The sequence below is a fragment of the Myxine glutinosa genome, chromosome 3 (genome assembly GCF_964187855.1).
Source record: "Myxine glutinosa chromosome 3, kmMyxGlut1.1, whole genome shotgun sequence".
Taxonomy (NCBI): domain Eukaryota; kingdom Metazoa; phylum Chordata; class Myxini; order Myxiniformes; family Myxinidae; genus Myxine; species Myxine glutinosa.
In genome coordinates, this window is record NC_136263.1 from 195437937 (window position 1) to 195464067 (window position 26131).

The 26131-nt window shown below is 46.0% G+C and overlaps 2 protein-coding genes across 7 annotated transcripts in view; one reads left to right on the forward strand and one right to left on the reverse strand.

Moving 5' to 3' along the window:
- MCPH1 (microcephalin 1) overlaps nucleotides 1-26131 on the reverse strand; it is a 243684-nt gene that overhangs the window by 95319 nt on the left and 122234 nt on the right. The window lies entirely within an intron of this gene.
- The window catches only part of LOC137422902 (angiopoietin-1-like), a 94228-nt gene that overhangs the window by 66471 nt on the left and 1626 nt on the right, over nucleotides 1-26131 (forward strand). Inside the window, exons 4-7 of the mRNA XM_078774950.1 lie at nucleotides 11326-11549; nucleotides 14308-14435; nucleotides 15056-15157; nucleotides 21579-21745. Of these exons, the coding sequence (XP_078631076.1) occupies nucleotides 11326-11549; nucleotides 14308-14435; nucleotides 15056-15157; nucleotides 21579-21745 (621 nt within the window). The remainder of the gene's footprint in view (nucleotides 1-11325; nucleotides 11550-14307; nucleotides 14436-15055; nucleotides 15158-21578; nucleotides 21746-26131) is intronic.

The window sequence follows — 26131 nt, forward strand, 5'->3', positions numbered from 1 at the left end:
TGGGTCATTTGGGTCCTCTGGGTCATTTGGGTCCTCTGGGTCCTCTGGGTCCTCTGGGTCATTTGGGTCCTCTGGGTCATTTGGGTCCTCTGGGTCATTTGGGTCATTTGGGTCCTCTGGGTCATTTGGGTCCTCTGGGTCATTTGGGTCCTCTGGGTCATTTGGGTCCTCTGGGTCATTTGGGTCCTCTGGGTCATTTGGGTCCTCTGGGTCATTTGGGTCCTCTGGGTCATTTGGGTCCTCTGGGTCATTTGGGTCCTCTGGGTCATTTGGGTCCTCTGGGTCATTTGGGTCATTTGGGTCCTCTGGGTCATTTGGGTCATTTGGGTCCTCTGGGTCATTTGGGTCCTCTGGGTCATTTGGGTCATTTGGGTCCTCTGGGTCATTTGGGTCCTCTGGGTCATTTGGGTCATTTGGGTCATTTGGGTCATTTGGGTCCTCTGGGTCATTTGGGTCATTTGGGTCCTCTGGGTCATTTGGGTCCTCTGGGTCATTTGGGTCCTCTGGGTCATTTGGGTCCTCTGGGTCATTTGGGTCCTCTGGGTCATTTGGGTCCTCTGGGTCATTTGGGTCCTCTGGGTCATTTGGGTCCTCTGTGTCATTTGGGTCCTCTGTGTCATTTGGGTCCTCTGGGTCATTTGGGTCCTCTGGGTCATTTGGGTCCTCTGGGTCATTTGGGTCCTCTGGGTCATTTGGGTCCTCTGGGTCATTTGGGTCCTCTGGGTCATTTGGGTCCTCTGGGTCATTTGGGTCCTCTGGGTCATTTGGGTCCTCTGGGTCATTTGGGTCCTCTGGGTCATTTGGGTCCTCTGGGTCATTTGGGTCCTCTGGGTCATTTGGGTCCTCTGGGTCATTTGGGTCCTCTGGGTCATTTGGGTCCTCTGGGTCATTTGGGTCCTCTGGGTCATTTGGGTCCTCTGGGTCATTTGGGTCCTCTGGGTCATTTGGGTCCTCTGGGTCATTTGGGTCCTCTGGGTCCTCTGGGTCATTTGGGTCCTCTGGGTCATTTGGGTCCTCTGGGTCATTTGGGTCCTCTGGGTCATTTGGGTCCTCTGGGTCATTTGGGTCCTCTGGGTCATTTGGGTCCTCTGGGTCATTTGGGTCCTCTGGGTCATTTGGGTCCTCTGGGTCATTTGGGTCCTCTGGGTCATTTGGGTCCTCTGGGTCATTTGGGTCCTCTGGGTCATTTGGGTCCTCTGGGTCATTTGGGTCCTCTGGGTCATTTGGGTCCTCTGGGTCATTTGGGTCCTCTGGGTCATTTGGGTCCTCTGGGTCATTTGGGTCCTCTGGGTCATTTGGGTCCTCTGGGTCATTTGGGTCATTTGGGTCATTGGGGTCCTCTGGGTCATTTGGGTCCTCTGGGTCATTTGGGTCATTTGGGTCCTCTGGGTCATTTGGGTCATTTGGGTCCTCTGGGTCATTTGGGTCCTCTGGGTCATTTGGGTCCTCTGGGTCATTTGGGTCCTCTGGGTCATTTGGGTCCTCTGGGTCATTTGGGTCCTCTGGGTCATTTGGGTCCTCTGGGTCATTTGGGTCCTCTGGGTCATTTGGGTCATTTGGGTCCTCTGGGTCATTTGGGTCCTCTGGGTCATTTGGGTCCTCTGGGTCATTTGGGTCCTCTGGGTCATTTGGGTCCTCTGGGTCATTTGGGTCCTATATTCCTATCCTATAACATATATATCTCCTATAACCTATCCTATAAATATAGATTTGATGACGTCATGTTTACACATCTGAGCGACAGAAATGAGCGACAGAAATGGGTGACAGAAACTAGCTTCACTTTTGAGCGCCCGAAATTCCCAGGCAAACGCTATAACGCACCAGGTTTACAACCTGTGCGTTAATAACAGGATGGAAACTCTCTCACCAGAATCCCATTTATATAATAACGCGATGGAATATTTCTCACGAGAATCCCAATAAAATAATAACAGGATGGAATATCTCTCACCAGAATCCCATTTATATAATAACGCGATGGAATATCTCTCACCAGAATCCCATTTATATAATAACGCGATGGAATATCTCTCACCAGAATCCCATTTATATAATAACGCGATGGAATATCTCTCACGAGAATCCCATTTATATAATACGAGGATGGAATATCTCTCACCAAACTCCCATTTATAGAATAACGCGATGGAAACTCTCTCACCAGAATCCCATTTATATAACACCAGGATGGAATATCTCTCACCACAATCCCATTTATATAATACCAGGATGGAATATCTCTCACCAAACTCCCATTTATAGAATAACGCGATGGAAACTCTCTCACCAGAATCCCATTTATATAACACCAGGATGGAATATCTCTCACCACAATCCCATTTATATAATACCAGGATGGAATATCTCTCACCAAACTCCCATTTATAGAATAATGTGATGGAAACTCTCTCACCAGAATCCCATTATATAATAACAGGCTGGAAAATCTCTCATCAGAATCCCATATAATACCAGGATGGAATATCTCTCACCAATGCTCGACTCTGGACATGCTGATTCTGCTGTCTCAACAATGGATGGAGGTCCTCAATGCCAAACAGGAAATCAGAGCTGTCTCCCTTGACATATCACGTGCCTTCGATACGGTCTGGCACCCTGCTCTGCTCACCAAACTCTCCTCCTTTGGTATCCATGGAAATCTCCACGCATGGCTGGCGGACTTCCTCTCTGGTCGTAGTCAACGTGTGGCCCTGAATGGGTTTCTCTCATCTCCTCTTCCTGTTCAGGCTGGAGTTCCCCAAGGTAGTGTTCTGGGCCCTGTGCTTTTTCTGGTCTTTATCAATGATCTCTCTGACTCTCTGGAAAATCCTCTCTATCTCTTTGCTGATGACTCCACTCTCTGCCGCTCCATTCCTCTTCCCTCAGGTCGGCAGTCTGCAGCCTCCTCACTCTCTGAAGACCTGGACAAAATCACAGACTGGTCAAACAAGTGGAACATGTCTTTCAATCCTGACAATCTCACACTCTTACGATGTCTCTCCGAAAAGATCGACTGGACAACCCTCCCATCTACTTTCTCAACAATCCTCTCCAAGAAGTTCTGTCGCTCAAGCTTTTGGGTCTCACTATCTGCCATGATCTTTCTTGGGAAAACCACATTTCCAAGCTGGCCTCCAAAGCCAGTCGCCGACTGGGCATCCTCCGTCGTGCGAAGTCCTTCCTAGGCACACCTGAGCTCCTCACCACATACAAGGCTTTCATCCGCGGCTCAATGGAAGACTGTTCTCCCCTATGGGCTGGTGCTCCTGCCTCACACCTAGCTCGGCGTCACGCTGTTGAAACCAAAGCTTTCAGAATCATTGGAATCTCCCGCGATGAAGCTAACTCCAAGGGCCTTTCACTCACTCACCGCAGGCAGGTTGGTGGTCTTTCCGTCTTCTACCGACTCCTCTCTGGCCTTGCCCCCTCCAGCCCTCTCTGGGCTCTGTCCCCCAAATATTCCTACAGGTCGCACAAGATCTGCCTGCAACCAACCCTCTTATGGTTAAACTGCCAAAATCAAGACTTTCTGCTCACCTTCACTCATTCATTCCTCTTTTCTCCCGCCTCTGGAACAAACTCCCTCACTCTCTTCAATCCCACTCCACCCTCCAGGTCTTTAAAACAGCTGTTCACCACCATCTCTTATCCTCCCCCATCCAAAACCTTGATCTTTTCTACCCCCGCTAATTTCGGTCCCCTTGTGTTTTATACCTCTCCCCCCCTCTCCTCCCCCTCCCACGCCTCCTGCCCCCAAGCCCTCTCCCTCCCACACTTCTCCCTGCTCTCAAATGTTGTGGTTGTGTGCTTCCCCTTCTCTCCCCATCTTGTCTTCGGCTCCCTCTTTTTGTATATTTTGTTTGTCTGGTTGATTTGTTTGTGAAATAAATGTTAGCTCTTTCACGAGCCTCGATTCAGTATACAAAAAACGAGAGGGAAACTCTCTCACCAGAATCCCATTTATATAATAACGCTCATTTATATAATTCCCATTTTTAAAATAATTCCCATTTATATAATAGTGATGACTCCATCTACATTTCACTGTCTGACAACATGGACCAACTTCTATCCACTCATCCAAACTCTCTCTTCCTCATATGTGGTGACTTCAACTGTCATCATGCCACCTGGTTGGATGTGGGTTCCTCTCTCACCAGTCATGGCACCTCAGCAAAGGACTTCTGTGACTCACTGGGATTGACGCAATCTGTCAATTTCCCGACCCGGATCTCAGCCAATGGAGTATCTTCTCTTCTAGACTTGGTTATGACAAACTTCCCTGCTAATGTCTGCTGCTCTTCTTCTGCTCCAATCGGTTCTTCTGATCATGTGCTTGTCAAAGTGGACATCTCTCTGGCCATTCTCAGAGAGCCTCCTCAGCGTCGACGAGTCTGGCATTTCACTCAGGCCGACTGGGACGGTCTTCAAGAAGCCATCATTCGTCTGGATTGGTCTCCCATCTCCACTGCCTCTGACATCAATTCTTCCTGGGAATTCTTCCAAAGCAAACTGATCTCTCTCATGCACAGATTTATCCCATCTCACCTTCAGTTGTCTTACCCTTCCTCCCGTCCATAGTACACTGAATCTTGTGGTGAGGCAGTTGCCCTGAAACAACTTGCCTTTGCCTCTTGGAAGGCTAATCCAACTGAAGGCAATCTCAGTTCCTTCCACCAAGCTCGGAACAAGTGTATGTCTACCCTCAGGAGTGCCAGGAAGCACTATCTCTCCTCACTCAAGAATGAACTCTCAAACCTGTCTCCTTCCTCCAAATCCTGGTGGCGTCTGGTCAAATCCGTTTCTGGTGTTTGTTCCCCCTCCATCCCCTCCCTTACCTCAAATGGCCACACAGTTGACATCGCACGTGACAAAGCCGAATGCCTCAACTCTGTGTTTGCCTCAAAATCCTTAGTCCCAAACCCATCTCTCTCTGTTCCCACCCTTCCCAGTCAAACCCAACTGCTCCTGGACTCTGTGTCCTTCTCTCCTGACAAGGTGGAGGAGTTTTTGTCTAACCTCGACTCTTATTCTGCAACTGGACCAGATGGCATCAGCCCACGGGTCCTAAAATCCTGCTCTGCCGCTCTATCTCACCGTCTCTCTGTTCTTTTCACCCTATCTTTTGCTCAAGGTCATCTGCCAGCATCCTGGAAATCAGCAAACATTACCGCTTTACACAAAAAAGGTGCAAAAACAGATCCTTGCAACTACAGACCAATCAGCCTGCTCCCAATTATCAGCAAAGTCATGGAATCCATCATTGCTTCGGATATGAAATCTTTCCTCTTCTCCAATGGCTTGATCTCTGATCATCAATTTGGTTTCAGACTAGGTCACTCTACTCTAAACATGCTGCTTCTGCTGTCTCAACGATGGATGGAGGTCCTCAATGCCAAACAGGAAATCAGAGCTGTCTCCCTTGACATATCACGTGCCTTCGATACGGTCTGGCACCCAGCTCTGCTCACCAAACTCTCCTCCTATGGTATCCATGGAAATCTCCATGCATGGCTTGCGGACTTCCTCTCTGGTCATAGTCAACGTGTGGCCCTGAATGGATTTCTCTCATCTCCCCTTCCTGTTCAGGCTGGAGTTCCCCAAGGCAGTGTGCTGGGCCCTGTGCTTGTTCTGGTCTTTATCAATGATCTCTCCGACTCTCTGGAAAATCCTCTCTATCTCTTTGCTGATGACTCCACTCTCTGCCGCTCCATTCCTCTTCCCTCAGATCGGCAGTCTGCAGCCTCCTCACTCTCTGAAGACCTGGACAAAATCACAGACTGGTCAAACAAGTGGAACATGTCTTTCAATCCTGACAAATCTCACACTCTTACTATGTCTCTCCGAAAAGATCGACTGGACAACCCTCCCATCTACTTTCTCAACAATCCTCTCCAAGAAGTTCTGTCGCTCAAGCTTTTGGGTCTCACTCTCTGCCATGATCTTTCTTGGGAAAACCACATTTCCAAGCTGGCCTCCAAAGCCAGTCGCCGACTGGGCATCCTCCGTCGTGCGAAATCCTTCCTAGGCACACCTGAGCTCCTCACCACATACAAGGCTTCACTCCGCAGCTCAATGGAATACTGTTCTCCCCTATGGGCTGGTGCTCCTGCCTCACACCTGGCTCGGCTTCACGCTGTTGAATCCAAAGCTTTCAGAATCATTGGAAACCTCCCGCGATGAAGCTATCTCTGAGGGTCTTTCTGTCTTCTACCGACTCCTCTCCGGCCTTGCTCCCCCAGCTCTCTCTGTGCTCTGTCCCCCAAATATTCCGACAGGTCGCACAAGATCTGCCAGCCACCCTCTGATGGTTAAACTGCCGAAATCTCGGCTCTCTGCTCACCTTCACTCTTTCATTCCTCTTTTCTCCCGCCTCTGGAACAAACTCCCACACTCACTTCAATCACACTCCTCCCTCCAGGTCTTTAAAACAGCTGTTCACCACCATCTCTTATCTTCCCCCATCCAAAACCTTGATCTTTTCTACCCCCACTAATTCACCCCAGATCCACCTTGTTTGACATTCCAACTTCTTTCCTGGAAGTCCTCGCAGTGTCCATATGTTTTATACCTCTCCCACCCCCACCCTTCCCATGCATCCCCCCCAAAGCCCTCTCCCTCCCACAGTTCTCTCGATGTCTCCATGTCTCTCGGTCCCTGCTCTCAAATGTTGTGTTTGTGTCCTTCCCCCTCTCTCCCCATCTTGTCTACCGCTCCCGATGTTATTTGTTTTATGTGTCTGTTTGTCTTTCTGTGTGATTAATGTTCGCTCTTTCACGAGCCTCGATCTTGTATACAAAAAAATAATAATAATAATAATAAAAAAACGCGATGGAAACTCTCTCATCAGAATCACATTATATAATAACAGGATGGAAACTCTCTCACCAGAATCCCATTATCCAGTATAATAACAGGATGGAATATCTCTCACCAGAATCCCATTATATAATAACAGGTTGGAAAATCTCTCACCAGAATCCCATTTATATGATAACAGGATGTAAAATCTCTCACCAGAATCCCATTTATATAATAACAGGATGGAAACTCTCACCAAAATCCCATTTATATAATAACGCGATGGAAACTCTCTCACCAGAATCCCATTATATAATAACAGGATGGAAACTCTCACCAGAATCCCATTATATAATAACAGGATGGAAACTCTCACCAAAATCCCATTTTTATAATAATGCGATGGAAACTCTCTAACCAGAATCCCATTATATAATAACAGGATGGAAAATCTCTCATCAGAATCCCATTTATAGAATAATGCGATGGAAACTCTCTCACCAGAATCCCATTTATATAATACCAGGATGTAAAATCTCTCACCAGAATCCCATTATCCAGTATAATAACACGATGGAAACTCTCTCACCAGAATCCCATTATATAATAACAGGTTGGAAAATCTCTCACCAGAATCCCATTTATATAATAACAGGATGTAAAATCTCTCACCAGAATCCCATTTATATAATAACGCAATGGAAACTCTCTCACCAGAATCCCATTATATAATAACAGGATGGAAACTCTCACCAAAATCCCATTTATATCATAACGCGATGGAAACTCTCTCACCAGAATCCCATTATATAATAACAGGATGGAAACTCTCACCAAAATCCCATTATATAATAACAGGATGGAAACTCTCACCAAAATCCCATTTTTATAATAACGCAATGGAAACTCTCTCACCAGAATCCCATTATATAATAACAGGATGGAAACACTCACCAGAATCCCATTATATAATAACAGGATGGAAACTCTCACCAAAATCCCATTTTTATAATAACGCAATGGAAACTCTCTCTCACCAGAATCCCATTATATAATAACAGGATGGAAACTCTCACCAGAATCCCATTATATAATAACAGGATGGAAACTCTCACCAGAATCCCATTATATAATAACAGGATGGAAACTCACCAAAATCCCATTTATATAATAACGCAATGGAAACTCTCTCACCAGAATCCCATTATATAATAACAGGATGGAAACTCTCACCAGAATCCCATTATATAATAACAGGATGGAAACTCTCTCACCAGAATCCCATTATATAATAACAGGATGGAAACTCTCACCAGAATCCCATTATATAATAACAGGATGGAAACTCTCACCAAAATCCCATTTTTATAATAACGCAATGGAAACTCTCTCACCAGAATCCCATTATATAATAACAGGATGGAAACTCTCTCACCAAAATCCCATTTATATAATAACGCGATGGAAACTCTCTCACCAGAATCCCATTATATAATAACAGGATGGAAACTCTCTCACCAGAATCCCATTATATAATAACAGGATGGAAACTCTCTCACCAAAATCCCGTTTATATAATAACGCAATGGAAACTCTCTCACCAGAATCCCATGATATAATAACAGGATGGAAACTCTCTCACCAAAATCCCATTTATATAATAACACGATGGAAACTCTCTCACCAGAATACCATTTATATAATAACAGGATGGAAGATTTCTCACCAGAATCCCAATTATATAATAACAGGATGGAAAATCTCTCACCAGAATCCCATTATATAACAGGATGGAAAATTTCTCACCAGAATTCCATTTATATAAAAACAGGATGGAAAATCTCTCATCAGAATCCCATTATATAATAACAGGATGGAAACTCCATCACCAGAATCCCATTTATATACACAAAGAATTAAGTTAAGCACCCCCCCGTTTTTTTACAACCTCGCACATTACAAGGTTGTTGTCGTCAAAACAGTGTAATATACCCATGATATTGCTATATTTTCTGGAGAAGTGATATTATGGTCACATAAAAACATAACAATCATGCCGTTTTCAATATTTTATTCTGAATAATTTAAGGTGAAATTTTTTGGGAATTTTAGGCATATTTTCACCTCAATTTAAGTATGGAGCTCTCGGTCCATCACGGACAGTGTGGATGACGTTTATGTTTTCTAACGTACAGTCATTGTTCTGAGAAGACCTCTAGCGATCTTTGCGTCAATAACGTGTGTAGGACCCACGTGATCGGATGGAGCAAGGTGCTGTGACAACCATCCCCTGGCCTGCGTACAGTCCTGACCTGAACCCCCTCGAGCACGTTTGGGACATGTTGGGACGACAAATTGCGAAGATGGTCCCTCCAATAGCCAATGTGGATGAATTGGAACGTGCATTACATCGGGAATGGAACAACCTGCCACAGCAACGCATACGACGGCTTACAGGGTCTATGAGACGTAGGGTTGAGTCAGTGATCCGATCACGTGGGTCCTACACACGTTATTGACGCAAAGATCGCTAGAGGTCTTCTCAGAACAATGACTGTACGTTAGAAAACATAAACGTCATCCACACTGTCCGTGATGGACCTATAGCTCCATACTTAAATTGAGGTGAAAATATGCCTAAAATTCCCAAAAAATTTCACCTTAAATTATTCAGAATAAAATATTGAAAACGGCATGATTGTTATGTTTTTATGTGACCATAATATCACTTCTCCAGAAAATATAGCAATATCATGGGTATATTACACTGTTTTGACGACAACAAACTTGTAATGTGCGAGGTTGTAAAAAAACGGGGGGGTGCTTAACTTAATTCTTTGTGTATATAATGACAGGAAGGAAGCTCTCTCACTTCAATCCCATTATAATAACGGGATGGAAAATCTCTCACCAGAATCTCATTTATATAATAACAGGATGGAAGCTCTCTCACCTCAATCCCATTATAATGACAGGAAGGAAGGTCTCTCACTTCAATCCCATTATAATAACGGGATGTAAAATCTCTCACCAGAATCTCATCTATCTATAATTCCAGTAATCTCTGTATGTGTGTTTGTTTGTTTGTTTGTTTGTCTGTGACCGCTGTTTCTCGACAACCACGGGTCCGATATACTTTAAACTTGCCAGGTATATTGCTGGGGACCCGAGGATGTGCCTTTTCAAGGTTTCATATTAATCGGACAATTACTTACCGAGCTATGTCCAAAAAACGATTCAACCAATCAGAGAGCAGCGAGCTATCGCGTGTGCCGAACGTGGCGAACACACTCTGCCTCGGACGGCACATTTGAGAGCGTATTCATTTATTTCACGTTGGCAAACTATGTTGCCGCTATGTTGGCGTTAAACTATGTTTTAAAACTAATTAAAACCATTTCATGTAAATAGAGGGGGGGGATTGTCACTGTACTCGCAAGCCGTTCGCCGTTCGCTTTGGCGTTGCGAATGGACCAAAACATTTCATGAACCAAACCATTTCATGTAAAGCGTTCGCCGTTCGCTTTGGCGTTGCGAATGGACCAAAACATTTCATGGACCAAACCATTTCATGTAAATAGAGGGGGGGGGATTGTCACCGTACTCGCACCCACGTACCCACGTACCCACGTACGGGCATTGCACCCACGTACGGGCATGCCCTAGTTTATATAATAACAGGATGGAAACTCTCTCACCTCAATCCCATTATAATGACAGGAAGGAAGGTCTCTCACTTCAATCCCATTATAATAACGGGATGTAAAATCTCTCACCAGAATCTCATTTATATAACAGGATGGAAACTCTCTCACCTCAATCCCATTATAATGACAGGAAGGAAGCTCTCTCACTTCAATCCCATTATAATAACGGGATGTAAAATCTCTCACCAGAATCCCATCTATATAATAATAGCGTAAGGACTCGACTTTGTTATCCCTTTTACGCCGCACCCAGTGACCCAATGCCCACGGCACTAATGGATTTACGATCTACGAACCGCACTCTTTGTTTATCACGTACAGCCGTACTCGAAAAATCTGAATTAGCCAACGTTGGGGCCCAAAAGCATCCGATTAACTGCCAATACGACGCCATCTTAGGACGCCATCGTATTGGCGTCTGCTGGGCGAAGGCGAAGCAAGCCGTCCGCTGATTGGACAGGCGAAGGTGAAAGCAAGCCGTCCACCGAGTGGACAATCCAGAGCATGCATTTGTGCCGGTGTCGGCGATCGTTGTTCATATACGCACTCTTCATTCTCATCTTTCTTCCTAACTCTTACTCGGACAAGCAAATCCCCTATGCCATCCATAATGGTACACTCTATCCAAACACCACATCCTCCCTTCCGTGGATGTTCCACGGGTTTCGGCTAGTTTATATAATAACGGGATGGGCACGGTCTCACTGCAATCCGGTTAATATGATTGGTCACTTTAACATCGTATAGTTAAGATCCAATTCCGAAATAAAAACCATTGCCTTAGCTCTGAACGCAGCTTGTTTTGTGCACTCAGAGTGCTACAGCGGAGCCTCCATGACCTCGAATGGCAGCAGCACCGGTGGGTCTCCACCGCCCGATGGGACAAGCGAGGGCTCCGCCGAGTCCTCGTACAGCAAGGCAGAGTCATCGACGGACTGCAGGGGCACCTCGCCATGACCGCGGCCAATGGGTCGGCCCTTCGGCGTCGGCAGGTGCAGCTGCAGAGGGCCGTGCAGGGACTACTGGCTGCTTCGCACGGTGCGTGTCCGAGACTGGCACAGCAAATTATTTTACCTCGTTAACTTGTAGTATTCACACAAGGATATGTTGTATGACAAAGCGCTATTCATGGGTTTGTATTATATTTACCCCACGCAAGCAAAGCGAAAAGCGGCGTTAAGCAGTAGGTTCACTTCTGTCTGTCTATCTGTCCGTCCGTCCGTCTATTTACAAATGTCAGTTTATAATCGAGCAACAACTTGACTTTAATTAAATGTTATATTTTGAACACAAATCGGAGCATGAATCGGAAAAAGAATCTGTAGTTTATCAGAACTTTGGCTCTGAATTTGTTGCACATGCGCACAGAGGAGTGAGATCATCTCTGTCTGCCTGGCAGTCCAACAAAATTGAAAATCATTCCAAACAGGAAACTAACTGTTTTAAAGGATGTCATAAAGGACACAAACAACGGGCACAAAGAACTAATGTAACGTGTTAGACAAGGCGGTGTAAAAGATGTTGCATCAATGGCGGTAAACTTCAGGAATTTTTTAACATGACCTTGAAATTTTTTCTTTTATTTCAATTGAAAAATATACTTGAACACTGCGTGGGGTAAGATCTTCTATGAGCTTTCTAGTTAAGCTCTGTGTTAAAGGAGGGGAGAGGGGAGAGGGGAGGGGCGAGAGGGATCCGGGAGATGCAGTGTAATTCGCAGCCAATTTATTAACAACTTGATATGGTGTAAATATAAGAGTTAGGTGTAAGGGAGAATGAGGGTGAAGGGGTAGGTGGGGTGGGTTGAGGCCCATGGTGTCAAATATGGGTAATTGCTGATATATATAGCCAGAGTTCATCACATTACTCAAGGGGATTACAGCTCTCAAGGCGTACCACCATCACCATGGTGACAACCAAAACAGGTCCTTAAGTTATCATTAAACTCGTGAAAAGTTTTCCAGCATACGCCTGGCCTAATACATCCAGTTATTTGTAATTCCTTAGGAAAGCCAAGATGCCGTCAGCCATCAAGCACAGGCTTTCCCAGCCATGTTGGATAGCTTATCCATCTCCGACTTGAAACAAGAGGCCAGATGTTTCTCCTTTAAACAAAGAGGCAATTGCAGCAGTGACGTCGGACGTGTATTTTCATCGAATCGGTCCCATTTTGAGGTTCCACTCAGACAGTGCTGCTCTGGATAGAACTTGAGGTTGCGTAAACTCCACAGCCACCAGTTGTCCTGCAAAGTCAGATCACATGTTGGTGGTTGAGTAGAACCGAATGTAATGTCCTCACGAAGCAGAACTGTGGCTGCGTCAAACATTCTAACCACCAACACACACAACCACTGAAATCGCAAAGCAGTGAAGCATGAATCAGACTGCATCCTGTATGCCCATTATGTCTGGCATGGGGCCCAGATATCTCCTGGGTGGTGTGGAATCCAAAGCTCTCAATGAAATCCAAAACAGCCTGGCGGGAGTCACACGAAGGCCGTTTCCGCAGGCTGCGCGCCATGTTAATGTACCAATATTGGCTTTCATTGTCACTTTGATCAAACCTCTGACAGCACAGATTGTCAACACCACCCCTTGAGGCTGAGGTATAGTTTCCACAAGTGGGAGAAAAGCATAACAATGGAGTGGAAGGTGAATAGCAAGCTGACAGCAGGCAGAGCAGATGGAGAGCAAGACCGGAAGAAGGGTGGTGGAAAATAGGTCACTGACCTGGGCAATGAGTAAGTGGCAGGTCATGTGCTTCTGCATCTTTGTGGGGAATGCAAATGACATTGAGAGCTTTGGATTCCACACCACCGAGGAAAGACCGATGTGGTACTGGGCACCATCCCATAGGGGAGAGGAGTACTCCATAGAGCGGAACACATCACCATTGGAAGTTGTGAGAAGTTATGGGTTACCAAGGAAGGACTTGGCATGGTGAAAGATGGCAAGTGTGTATCTGGCTTTGGAGGCCATCTTTCATTATACATATAGTCTGCTCACAAGAGGTTGCAGCTTACGGTCGCAGACTCAGAAGCTTGAGAAACTGAACTTCGGCCATGGCTGTGGGGAAAAAAATTCAAATTAAAAACCTTTAGCGAGATGCGCTACCCTGTAGCCTTTCCCCAGATCGGCAAGAAGTTGTATAATACGGTGAGAATGTGACTGATACACCCTTCTCAAAATAGTCTTCGAGAAATGATGAAAAAGTCTCGGATTTTGTATACTTCGTCCGCTGGATCTCCTTACTTCTGTAAAATAAGCATGACTTCCTGTCCTGGCTCAAGTGACTTCATGGCCGGCACGATAGTGAATCAGGATCCAGGTTCTCAACTCATGAAATCCACACAAATTCCTCAGGGCTCTTCCAAGATGATGGGAATATACAGTATATATATTTTAAAAAGTCTCTCAAAAAATGTTATTTCCTCTGCAATTTCAATTTCAAATTGAGGTGTCAGTTTTCCATGAACTCAAGCACACTTGGTCCTCCTTGGGGCTTTTGCCAAATTGTTCTGACGCCATGAAGTGAAGCGGAACCTCCAGTTCACCACTTCCGGTGCCCTGCACTTTCCCTCCTTGTTCACGAAGATGCTTTTGCTGTTGCAAGTGTTGCATACCAAATCACATCGTACATCGTGTTGCACGCAGGAAAAATAAATACCGTCACATCATTTTTTTGTACGATGTTATTGCAGTGAGACTGAACGTTTGTCAAACGCGACTGCTTTAAGCCCCCTAAACATTCCGTATTTGACTTGCACAACCTCATAATTATGTGCACTGAGAGCAGCCGGTCTCCCCGGAGCCCATGGGGAGGAGGGCCTGCCCTTCCAGGACTGTGCCGGGGCCTACAAGGCAGGCAACACCAAAAGCGGGGTCTACACTATCCAGGCCAGCGGCATCTCCAAGCCAATCAAGGTACAATTGTTGCACTGGGACATAATCATCGACACGAGCATTTAGCACGGTCATGATACCACATACTCACAATTAAATGACCTCACAAGGGAATTTATTTCCTTCCTTTACCTCCCTTCAGAGAAATTCAATGAATGATTGACAAAACTTGTCTGGATCAAAATGGTGCAAAAGTACACAATACAACCATATTTAAACTCCGGTAGTTTACACGGCCCAGCTTGGGACTCTACCTATTAATACAAGAAAATATCCACATTGAACAATTCCAATTGGAGAGCAGTGAAGACAGTTAGGGAATAATTTAAAAACCTGCCACGTATAAAACACAGACCGGATAAGTCACAAGATCCAGTTAAGAATATCCAGAAAATATAAAACCAAGACCAGGAAACCGAGTTAGGAGAGAGTTCATTGGTGGTGCAAAGTAGAATATTTCTTAGTCCCACAAGCACACCTTGGTATGCACAATGTAACATTCGTAGTTCTGAGAAAAAGGAGTAGTTAGCAGTGGAATACAAAAACGATGAATGTGAGATTGTGACCAAATCATAAACTCAACCAAAACAGCACAACGCAATATGGATACAAAATGTACTCTGGGTTCTGTGTTCCCCAAGGTGTACTGCGACATGGAAGTCCAAGGAGGTGGTTGGACTATTATCCAGCATCGAGGAGATGGCTCTGTCGACTTCCATCGTAAATGGGTTGAGTACAAACAGGTACGCAGTAGAAGGCAAGGTAAAGTGCATGTAGTACAAACAGGTACGCAGTAGAAGGCAAGGTAAAGTGCATGTAGTACAAACAGGTACAGAGGGGGTGTACTAGGTGATAGAATAGCCTCCACCGTAACTTCCGAACACCGAGCCTTCAAGCATCTACGTTATTAACGGGCACAACTAGAACGGCACTTGGTAGAGCGCACACCTCCACCAGGTTGAACAGTTTATGTTTTGTATCCCACTGATAGGTCAGATCTGGATTCGGACCTGAACCCAAATCTAATCGGCTTGTTCTTGTCGCCCAACTAACTCGTCCACCTAGTTTTGTCATGTCATTCATAACTTTTTGAAATATCATGCTTTATATATAAAAGATTGTATAATATGTTTCGACCTATCTCTAAATGCTGAAGAATCACTGAGAATTTAAAAAAAAAATCTGATCCGGATCTGTTTTCGGATCTTCACCAAAATCAAATCAATTCTTCCTTATCACACACCCAACCTGCCCATCAAGTTTCATACGAATCCGTCCAAAACTTTTTGAGATATTGTGATATCTATATATATATATATATATATATATATATGTATAGTTTTTGGTCCTATCTCTCAACAGTGACAAATCACTTGAAAAAACTCTGATGCAGATCCGTATTCAAATCTTCACCAAAATGAAATCAATTCTTCATTAGCACACACCAAACCTGTACATCAATTTTTGAAAGACTGAAGACTTTTGGCTCCTCAGGATTTTTTGGGTCCTCATGATCTTTTGTGTCCTCGGTTCCACCTCCTGAAACTCACATATGGAGATACCAACCAAAGACACACACACACACACACACACACACACACACACACACACACACACACACACACACACACACACACACACACACACACACACACACAATCCCTCGCATATCAGCGTTTGTGAGTGGACTGTTGCCACCGAGGCGCCGCGGCCTGTTCAAAGTACTGTTACAGTAATTGAATATATACTCGTACATACACGCACACGCGTCGTGTCCAAACAACAATCCAAAAGGTTTACCTTCAAACAGAGGTCTTTCAAAGAGGAATTCACATGGGAAATTGTCGTAATTAAATTTTTAAAATGTGAAGTCACAGAGGAAACAAAATGTCAGTTGATGCTTTTCACAGCACGAACCAACATGGCGGAACTCCAACACGAGGTCAAAACAACAACAACATGCATTTTAAAGGCCATTTTCCCTACTAGAGCGGGGGTTAGCCTTGCGGTCCCCATGACAATCTTCTCCATTTTGCCCTATTTTCTGCATCTCTCCTTGTTAACCCCCTTGCCCGCATTTCTTCTTCCACCATCTTTAGCCAAGTCTTTCTCGGTCTTCCCCGTCCTCTACTTCTTTCTACATTCATTTCCATCACTTTTCTCAACCAGTCACTTTCATCCTTCCTCAACACATGACCAAACCATCTCAACCTGTTCCTCTTCACAGCATCAATCACAGGCTCTATTCCCATCATCTTTCGCAATTCATCATTTGTCTTCCTCTCTCTCAACGATACTCCGCACATCCGTCGAACCATTCGCATTTCCACCTTTTCCAACCTCCGTTGCTGCTCTACGTTCATTACCCATGTCTCGTTCCCATAAATCATAACACTTCTCACACATGCAGCATACACCTTTCCCTTCAGCTTCAACGACACTCCCCTCATCATCAGCACGCCACTCAATTCCCGAAACTTCTTCCATGCACATCTCACTCTAGCAACCGTTGCCGAGTCTGATCCACCTTCTCCATTAAGCATGTCTCCGAGGGAGCAAAATGTTTTCACACCTTCCAGCTTCACGCCGTCTCCAAGATCCAACTCAACATTTCCTCCATCTGCAGCTCCCTCTGTGCACACCTTACATTTGAATGTAGCTGCCACACTGGTTAATGACCCTCTCAGACCACTACATTTTTGATGAACCCACTCAGCGCACATTGTACATTGAATGGAGTTCACTCCGCCACCCTTCCTACACACAGCACAGGGCCACTTCCCAGTTCTTTCCATCTCACCACATGCTTTACCACTTGCCATCACCTTCGTCTTTCCGATATTCACCTTCAGACCTTTTGTCTCCATACATTCCTTCCACTTGTTCATCTTTTCCTTTAGTCCATCCATACTTTCCGCAATCAACACCAGATCATCTGCATACAACAACTCCCACGGAAAACCCTCCTTTACGTTCTGAGCCAGCACCTCCATCACAGTTACAAATAGTAGTGGACTTAGTACCGACCCCTGATGCACTCCCACCTTCACCTCAAACTCACCACTGTTCCCGTCCTTTGTCCTTACAGCTGTGCGCGCTCTTTGGTACATTGCCATCACTACTCTGATCAACCATTCCTCCACTCCTAACTTCCTCAATGCCCATGTCAATACTTTGCGTGGAACCCTATCGAATGCTTTCTCCAGATCAACAAACCCAAGAAACAACTTCTTCCTCTTCTCCATGTACTTCTCCTGCAACTGCCTCAAAATGAAAAGTGCGTCTGTCGTTCCTCTTCCTGGCATAAATCCAAACTGCATTTTGTCGATCTTCACTTTCGTCCTTATCCTCCTCTCCAACACCCTTTCCAATACCTTCATTCCATGCTCCAATAACTTTATCGCTCGGTACGAGCCACACTCCAGAGGGTCACCTTTCCCCTTGTATAGAGGGACGAGGGTACTCAGTTCACAATCCACTAGAATGCGGCCTTCTTTCACCACCAGATTACAGATCTCTGTCATTCTCTTCACACCCCAACTTCCTGCTGCCTTCAACATATCTCCCACAACTCCCGTCGGCCCTCCGGCTTTTCTACCCTTCATTGCTTTTATCGCTTCCTCAACTTCCTTCTCAGTTATCTTCTCTGCCGGTCCTAAAACTGTGTTACTCTCTATGTTGCCATCCCATTCATTCTCTGTATTCAACAGCATTTCCATATATCTTTTCCATCTTCCTTTAATTCCATCTGGGTCGACAACGATTTGTCCCACTTCATCCTTCAAGCAACTCACCCCCATCACATCACACCTCTCTTTCGCTATCTGCTTTGCAATCCTGAATACTGCTTTCTGACCCTCTTCCGAATCCAAGCGTTCTCCGAACATTTTCCTACATGCCTCCTGCGCCTTTGCTACCTCTTTCTTTGCAGCCTTCCTGGCTGCCTTATAACGTTCATGCTCTGCTGTTTCTGCTCCCGAATCCTTCGCCTTCTGCCACTCCTTGAACTTCTTCCTCTTCTCGTCAATCCTCTTTCCAACTTCATCATCCCACCACCATGTTTCCGAGTGCCTCGGTGGTCCTTTTGTCCATCCACATACCTCACCAACGGCTCCCAACAGACTAGCTTTCATTGACATCCAACCACTTTCAAGCTCAACCACATCATCCTCGACCCTACTCAGCCTCTCTTTTAATGCCTCCCTCACTGTCACCTCTTTCAACCTCCACACCTTCATTCTCGGTTGGTACTTCACCTGCCGAGCTCTCCTCGCACCTTTCACCCTTATGTCGCAGACAACCAAGTGGTGCTGTGAAACAGCCTCCTCCCCCGGGATCACCTTTGTGTCCCGGAGGTGCCCCCTATCTCGCCTACGCACCATCAGGTAGTCAACGGTTGTCGTCGACCCACCTGACGTGTATGTAACAAGCTTATTATCCTCTTTCTGGAACTGAGTATTACAAATCAACAAATCAGCTCCATCAGCAAACTCAAAAATCCTTTCACCTTCTCCATTTCTCACACCATATCCGTAACCCCCATGAACTCCGTCAAAACCATCCATACTCCTTCCCACATGCCCATTTAGGTCTCCTCCTACCACAACAACTTCCTCATCTTTCACGTTTTCCATCAGCTTCTCTATCGCACACCAGAACTTGTCCTTCTCTTCATCGCTTCGACCAACCTGCGGAGCATATCCCGAGATGACGTTCACCAAGAGCTTTCCAATCATCATTTTCATCATCATCAACCTATCACTCACTCTAGTCACACTCACCACACTGTCTACAAACTCCTCAGAAAACAGGACACCAACACCATTCACGCCCTCCAGGCACCCTTGCCACATAAACTTGTATTTCTGTCCCTGCCTACCCTTCACCATTCTCACACCACTTCCCTTCCATCTCGTCTCTTGCACACAACATATGTCCGTCCACTCTTCTTCTGACCAATACTTCCACCACTTCTCCTGATCTCCCTGTCATTGTCCCTACATTCCATGTCCCAAACCTCAGAAACCGATCTCCACTACGGGCTGTACCCTGCCCATATGTAGTTGTAATTGTCATGGTTCTCTTTTTGAGGCAATGTTTTTATGGCCGGATGCCCTTCCTGACGCCAACCCTCTTAGTCGTCTCTTACGACACGCAGGGATACGGTGTACCTATTCTAATCCAGGGTACACACTGGGAAACGTTTAAAACATGGAAATTCTGGGCTGGGGGGGGGGGGGGGGGCGGCGTCAGCATCACGGATGTATACAGGAATCCAACACGAGGTCGATGAACGTTATTTTTATATGTATCTATTTATGTGGAAGTGATAGGCCATATAATGAAAACAGATTGCACAAAAAGGGGGAAATAAAATAGCACACCAAAGGTGAGGCACCGCACGACATACGACACTGCAGGCCTGAATGCATGCAGGTGTGGGGGAGGGGAGCTGCCTTCGTTCCTCGATATATGTACTTTTTACTTTTTAAAGGAAGGAAATAAAGAAAATACTCAATCTGAGGAGGAAGCAGGGTGTTCCATCTAGCCGGGTGTTCCATTACTAAGCTGCTTGCAGAGCACTCGCCAAGCAGCTTAAGCACTCCAACAATATTGTTGAGATCCCAGGACTGTCCCACAATGTCCAAATTAGATGAACTAGGGCATGCCCGTACGTGGGTGCAATGCCCGTACGTGGGTACGTGGGTACGTGGGTGCGAGTACGGTGACAATCCCCCCCCCCCCCTCTATTTACATGAAATGGTTTGGTCCATGAAATGTTTTGGCCCATTCGCAACGCCAAAGCGAACGGCGAACGCTTTACATGAAATGGTTTGGTCCATGAAATGTTTTGGTCCATTCGCAACGCCAAAGCGAACGGCGAACGGCTTGCGAGTACAGTGACAATCCCCCCCCCCCCCCCCCCCTCTATTTACATGAAATGGTTTTAATTAGTTTTAAAACATAGTTTAACGCCAACATAGCGGCAACATAGTTTGCCAACGTGAAATAAATGAATACGCTCTCAAATGTGCCGTCCGAGGCAGAGTGTGTTCGCCACGTTCGGCACACGCGATAGCTCGCTGCTCTCTGATTGGTTGAATCGTTTTTTGGACATAGCTCGGTAAGTAATTGTCCGATTAATATGAAACCTTGAAAAGGCACATCCTCGGGTCCCCAGCAATATACCTGGCAAGTTTAAAGTATATCGGACCCGTGGTTGTCGAGAAACAGCGGTCACAGACAAACAAACAAACAAACAAACACACATACAGAGATTACTGGAATTATAGATAGATGAACACTTTGTTAATAGTGGGGACTGCTGCTGAGGTCAATTCTGGAGTTAACATTTTGAAATTCGGTTCAGGTGAAGAGATTCTCGATCTTTGTGGAAATTAGGGAAAGGCACGAACACTGGCATTTATAAGCATTGCGATGTATACAGGAATACAGTGATTTGTATGTATGAAGATCAGCTATATTACCATTTGTAGATATGAAGCTTTATTGTGCAGAAACCAACCTGTTCTGAGGTAAGGCATACTTGAGTTAAGCGGACAAAATGGTGGAATTATGACCCCAAGTTTAGCGACCTGAATGCAGGCTGACCAAAGGTAAGCCTGTTTCTAGTTTTAGTGTAAAATTTAGCGTAAATAATCTTCAAAAACACACCCAAACACCCAGTTTTCATTCATGCAATCCCTTGGAGTTCGTGAAATATGTATACAAAATTTGGGACCACTAGGTTTCATGGTTTTGTAGTTATGGAGGAGACAGGCTGACTGACACACACTCTCTTTTACGATTAAAGATAACAAAGCTGTCGATTGTGTTGATCATGAATTGATGTAGATTATACTGAAATAAATGGGGATGTCAGAGCATGTGGTACATGTGAAGAGAAGCCAGTGCACTGAAGAAGAATCTACAGTAATAACACAGTATTGAGAGATTAGACAGGGGCCTAACTCCCCTGTAGAGTGTAGAGTTCAAGGGAAAGAGCGGTCTGAAACTGTCTAAGAAGAGTTCAGGTTTTGCGCATGATGACCCTGACACGAAATGATGATTTTGTTACGAAAACATTTAGCGCATGATACTGAGAGACCATGAGTAATGAATGCAAACACACAACCTTACTGTCTCATTCTCATCCTCTCCCAGGGGTTTGGCGATCCGAGCGGGGACCATTGGCTGGGTAATCAGCATGTCTTCGAGCTAACACATCAACAAGCGTACGTGCTGCGCATTGAACTGCAGGACTGGGACAATGGTACTGCTTACGTCCAGTACAACACCTTCTATGTGGCCAGTGAGAAGCTACAGTACAGGTTTGGAGGATACACTATTATAGCAGGGGGACCAAACCAGGGGAGTTCAAGCCCCCAAAGGAAGAATGATGGTGTAGGGGACATTTGCATGTATGCAATCTGATGATGAAAATTGAGCCAAAGGTTCAGAGGTTATGAGTATTGTTATGTCTGGGGGGTAAAGGAATATCTAGAGCCAGGTAGATCTGTATGGGTAGGTATTCGACTGTCACGATAGGGAATCTACCCTGTAATAAGTTCTATGTGTAGTCCGGGTTGTCGGGATAAGCTGTATTGATGTCCCTGCTACGAGGGAGCAGGGCGTGCTAAATAGTCCAGGGATTATGGATAAGATTCCTTTGTTCGTCATCCCCCCTGTCGCCAAACCTTTGGCCCTTATGGCAATGCATACCCATATAAACACTTAGATAGGTCCTTAGTGCACACATTAATTAGTTCCCTTCCCTTACAATGACTTCGGAAGAAGACAGGCAGGAAGCCAGATTGATGCACTGCCGGATGGCCGCCGCCAGCTACACCACCAGCTAGCCTAGCAACATCGCGTTGGGATGAGCTGTGACCACGCCACAGGGAACGTGTGATTGGTTGGCGCGGAAGGCGCGAACCTCCAGCCAACCAGGGCGGGAGGTGCGAAGACGCAACTGAGAAGGAGGTGGTTCATTGGAGGGAAGGCGCTGGAAGGTTCGGTGAACGGCGGGAAGCTATGAGGCGCTGATTGGGGGGCACGCCAAGACCGACGTCACAGGCCAGGTTATAAAAGGGCGCGCTGCACGACATTTTCAGCAGCTCTCTCCTGGCTTCCTTGCGCTCGTGTCTTCCTCGTGCTCTTGGCTTCCTCTCTTAGGCGCTGTTTTCCCTGTCTCATCTCTCTCTCTTCGCGGTGGACCTCATGTGGGGATCGCTGGCCCTGCGTGGACGCGTGGTGCTTTTGGGTGCTTTTGGTTCTGTGTGGTGCTTGGAGCGGTGCTTGGTGCTTGGAGCGGTGCTTGCTGCATCTGGAGCTTGGAGTGGTGCTGGGGCCTCGTGTGCGATCGACCCGGAGCTTGGAGCCGGACGAGGCCGCATTGAACGACGGACAGTTAAGACGCACCACATTTCACACGTACACGACGGACAGTTATTTTTGCAATTCATTCCTGTGTGGCGTATTTGAAGTGAGGTGTGTGGGATCCCAATTTAGGCTCTTTAATTGTTCATCGTCGCGTTTCATTGTTTCGGGTTCCGTCAAATAAATCATTATTTTTGTACAGTAAATCTTGTGTTTGCTCGAATTCATTAATTCCCCTGCAGGATCGGAGCTGCCGTCGGTTCGCTCAAGGTAAGCACTTTTGCCGCATCTTCCTCTTCCCTTCTTCTTCCCGTGCGGTGATAGCAAAATCCGTGTTTGGTCGTCGCCTCCATTAAAGCCGTTCTGGTCTTCCGCGGTCCCTGGTATTAACCGGAGGGATTCACACGACAACTGGTGTCAAGGAGTGGGATAGAACCCTGTAATAAATTTGGTGTCAAGAGTGTGGAGAATTTGGAAACAAATTTTTTTTAGTCGGAGGCGATAAATTTGGAATAGTCGATCGGTGCGCGGGACGCGAATAGCGCGTCATTAAATTTACTTCGATTCTGAGATAAAATACGCGCGGGGAAGCTAGCTCTTCTTTACGGATGGAAGAGGTACACAATATGGAGGAAGGGAGAATGGAAGATGGGGATAGCATTGGAAGTGAATCGGAGGTAGTTGGGGTTGAGCATAGTGGTGGAGCTACCCCCGCCGTAGAGCCGGCCCCCATAGACGGCCAGGCCTTAATGCAATTTATGGCGCGATTGGAAAATAAAATTGATGCCCAGAGTAAAGAATTGAACAATAAAATGGATGGAATGAACAACAAAATTGAGGCTCAGGGGTGAGCGGTTGGAAGGAAAAATGGAGGCTCAGGGTGAGCGGTTGGAAGGAAAAATTGGGGGATTAGAAAACAAAATGAATGCTCAAGAGTGAGTGATTGGAGTCCCAGGGGAATGAACTAAAAGGAGAAATGAGGAGATTTGGAGCTGGTGGGGCCCAGGAGAAGCCGGGAATGGCAATTAAATTAAATTTGGAAGGAAATGGGGAATGCGCACAGGTGAACGTGGAGTGTCCACAGGTGAATGTGGAGTGCTCACAGGTAGATGGGGAGACTGCATGTGTAAAGGTAAATGGAGGATGTTTCCCACATGCTGGCATGGAGGTTTATTGGGGCCGGGTGGATGCCACAACACCTCAACAGGGGGATGGATTTGGATACTTGCTGTGCCAGGGCGGTGATTCAGAGCAAGAGGGGGTAACATTATTGGGGGTCCGTGTGGTGGAGCCGGACTGGGTATTTATTGGGGAAAGCCTGTGGGGGCCAGAAATGATTGGGAATGGGGAAGATGTACATGATGTGACACAGCGGCTGGAGACCTGGGACAGTCCCAGGGTGGTAGAGTTTGACCAGGCCCAAAGGAGCTTGGGGGATAAGGTGAGTCGGTCCGAGGAGGAGGTTGAGGTGACCGAGGGGACCCTCACCGTGCATAACAATTGGGAACAGGAGGCTCCGAAATTGAATGACCAGTTGGGGGAGTGTGTTGGCTCCGGGCTGGATTTGGATATTGGAGGATCGGGAGATCGAGCCTCAGACGATTTGGTCCCCGTAGGGAATTTGGACCAGCTGCAGGGAGGGGCAGAACAACCTGTGGTAGGGGTTGTTACCTGCAGCTGGGGCCAAAATTTCAAAAAGGAAATCTAAAATAAAATTAAAATGTGAATGTGATTTGGAACAGCCATGGAGGGAGTTGGTCCCCGGGCTGCGGAATTCGGACCAGGGGAAGTCATTGGAGATGGCCTCGGGCAAAAGTTGCACTTTGTAAATTTGGGGACGCCAGCCAGCTGGGAGGCTGTGCCGGTGAGATATGGACGTGGGGTCCAGCCAATAGCCATGGGTGGCATGGTACGACCTGGGCCCCACGGGGGGTCTGGTGGAGTGTGGCGTCCCTTGTCCGTCGGGGCGCCGCCCGAGCTGGTGGCTCGGGCCGGCAGGGTCACCAGACCCTGGTGGGGGTTAAGACATCCAGGGGGTCCGAGGTGGTTTCTCAAGCCTGGGATGGCATTTATTGAGGACCACTAGGGGGAGGTGTTGTGGGTCGCGCTTTGGTGGTGGCACCGCGGACGGCCAACTTGGGCCTGATGCAGTGACCACCCGGGCATGCGGCCTGGCACCCTCTCCCTGAGACTCTGGGACTCTGGGACAGCCGGCATGTGCTGACCTGCCATGCCGGTCTATGGACGCGGGTCGAACCGCATGGACAGGGATGGAGATAGCCTGCCGGACAACCATTGGGGCATCTCATTGGGGCTGATAGATATCAATTTACGTTTTTATATTATTTATTTTACGGACGCATTGACGGTTTTTAGGTAAATTTTCATTGAGGTTTTGTTTCACAATTTACAGTTATTGGAATTACAATTTTCAAATGCTAGATATCGATTGAGGTTTTAAAAATATTTTTTGTGGACGCGTTTACAGTTTTTCTAATGTAAATTTTGATTTATGGGCGCTTTTTCTTTTTATCATTTACGGCCATTGTCACTTTTATTTCACAGTTTCCAGTTATGTAAATTACAATTTTCAAATGCTAGATATTGATCGCGGTTATTTATTTATTTTTTACACATGCGTTCACGTTTTTTTTTAACGTAAATTTTGATTTACGGACGCTTTTTCTTTTTTTCATTTACGGACATTTCTCCCAGTCGATGTCAGAGACTGGTAGACAGTTATAAGAAATGCCTACTTGAGGTTGTTTCTGCCAAAGGGGGGAAATACCATCTATTCGAGCCAAGGGTGTACTTACTTTTTCCACATGCGAAATTTGCATTTATATTTATTTAAATTATACAATGGACTTCAAAATGTAAATGTTTCATGATATTTGTTATATTATATCACCTTTATCTATCAATATTGTTGAAATGAAGATCAAATTCCCCAAGCCCTCTCCCTCCCACACATCTCCCTGCTCTCAAATGTTGTGTTTGTGTGCTTCCCCTTCTCTCCCCATCTTGTCTTCCGCTCCCTCTTTTTATATATTTTGTTTGTCTGGTTGATTTGTTTGTGAAATAAATGTTAGCTCTTTCACGAGCCTCGATTCAGAATACAAAAAAATAAAATAAGAAAATAGCTGTATGTTGAAATATGTTGAAAAAGTCAAAACTTTACATGGGGTGGACTTACTTTTTCACATGACTGTATGTAGAAGACGACAGAGATTAAGGTGGAGGGAAGAAGTGGAAAGATAGTTGAAGAGCGTGGGATTGAGAAAGGAAGATACGGAGGAGAGAGGGGAATGGAGAAGGCGGATCCGAGTGCCTTCCCC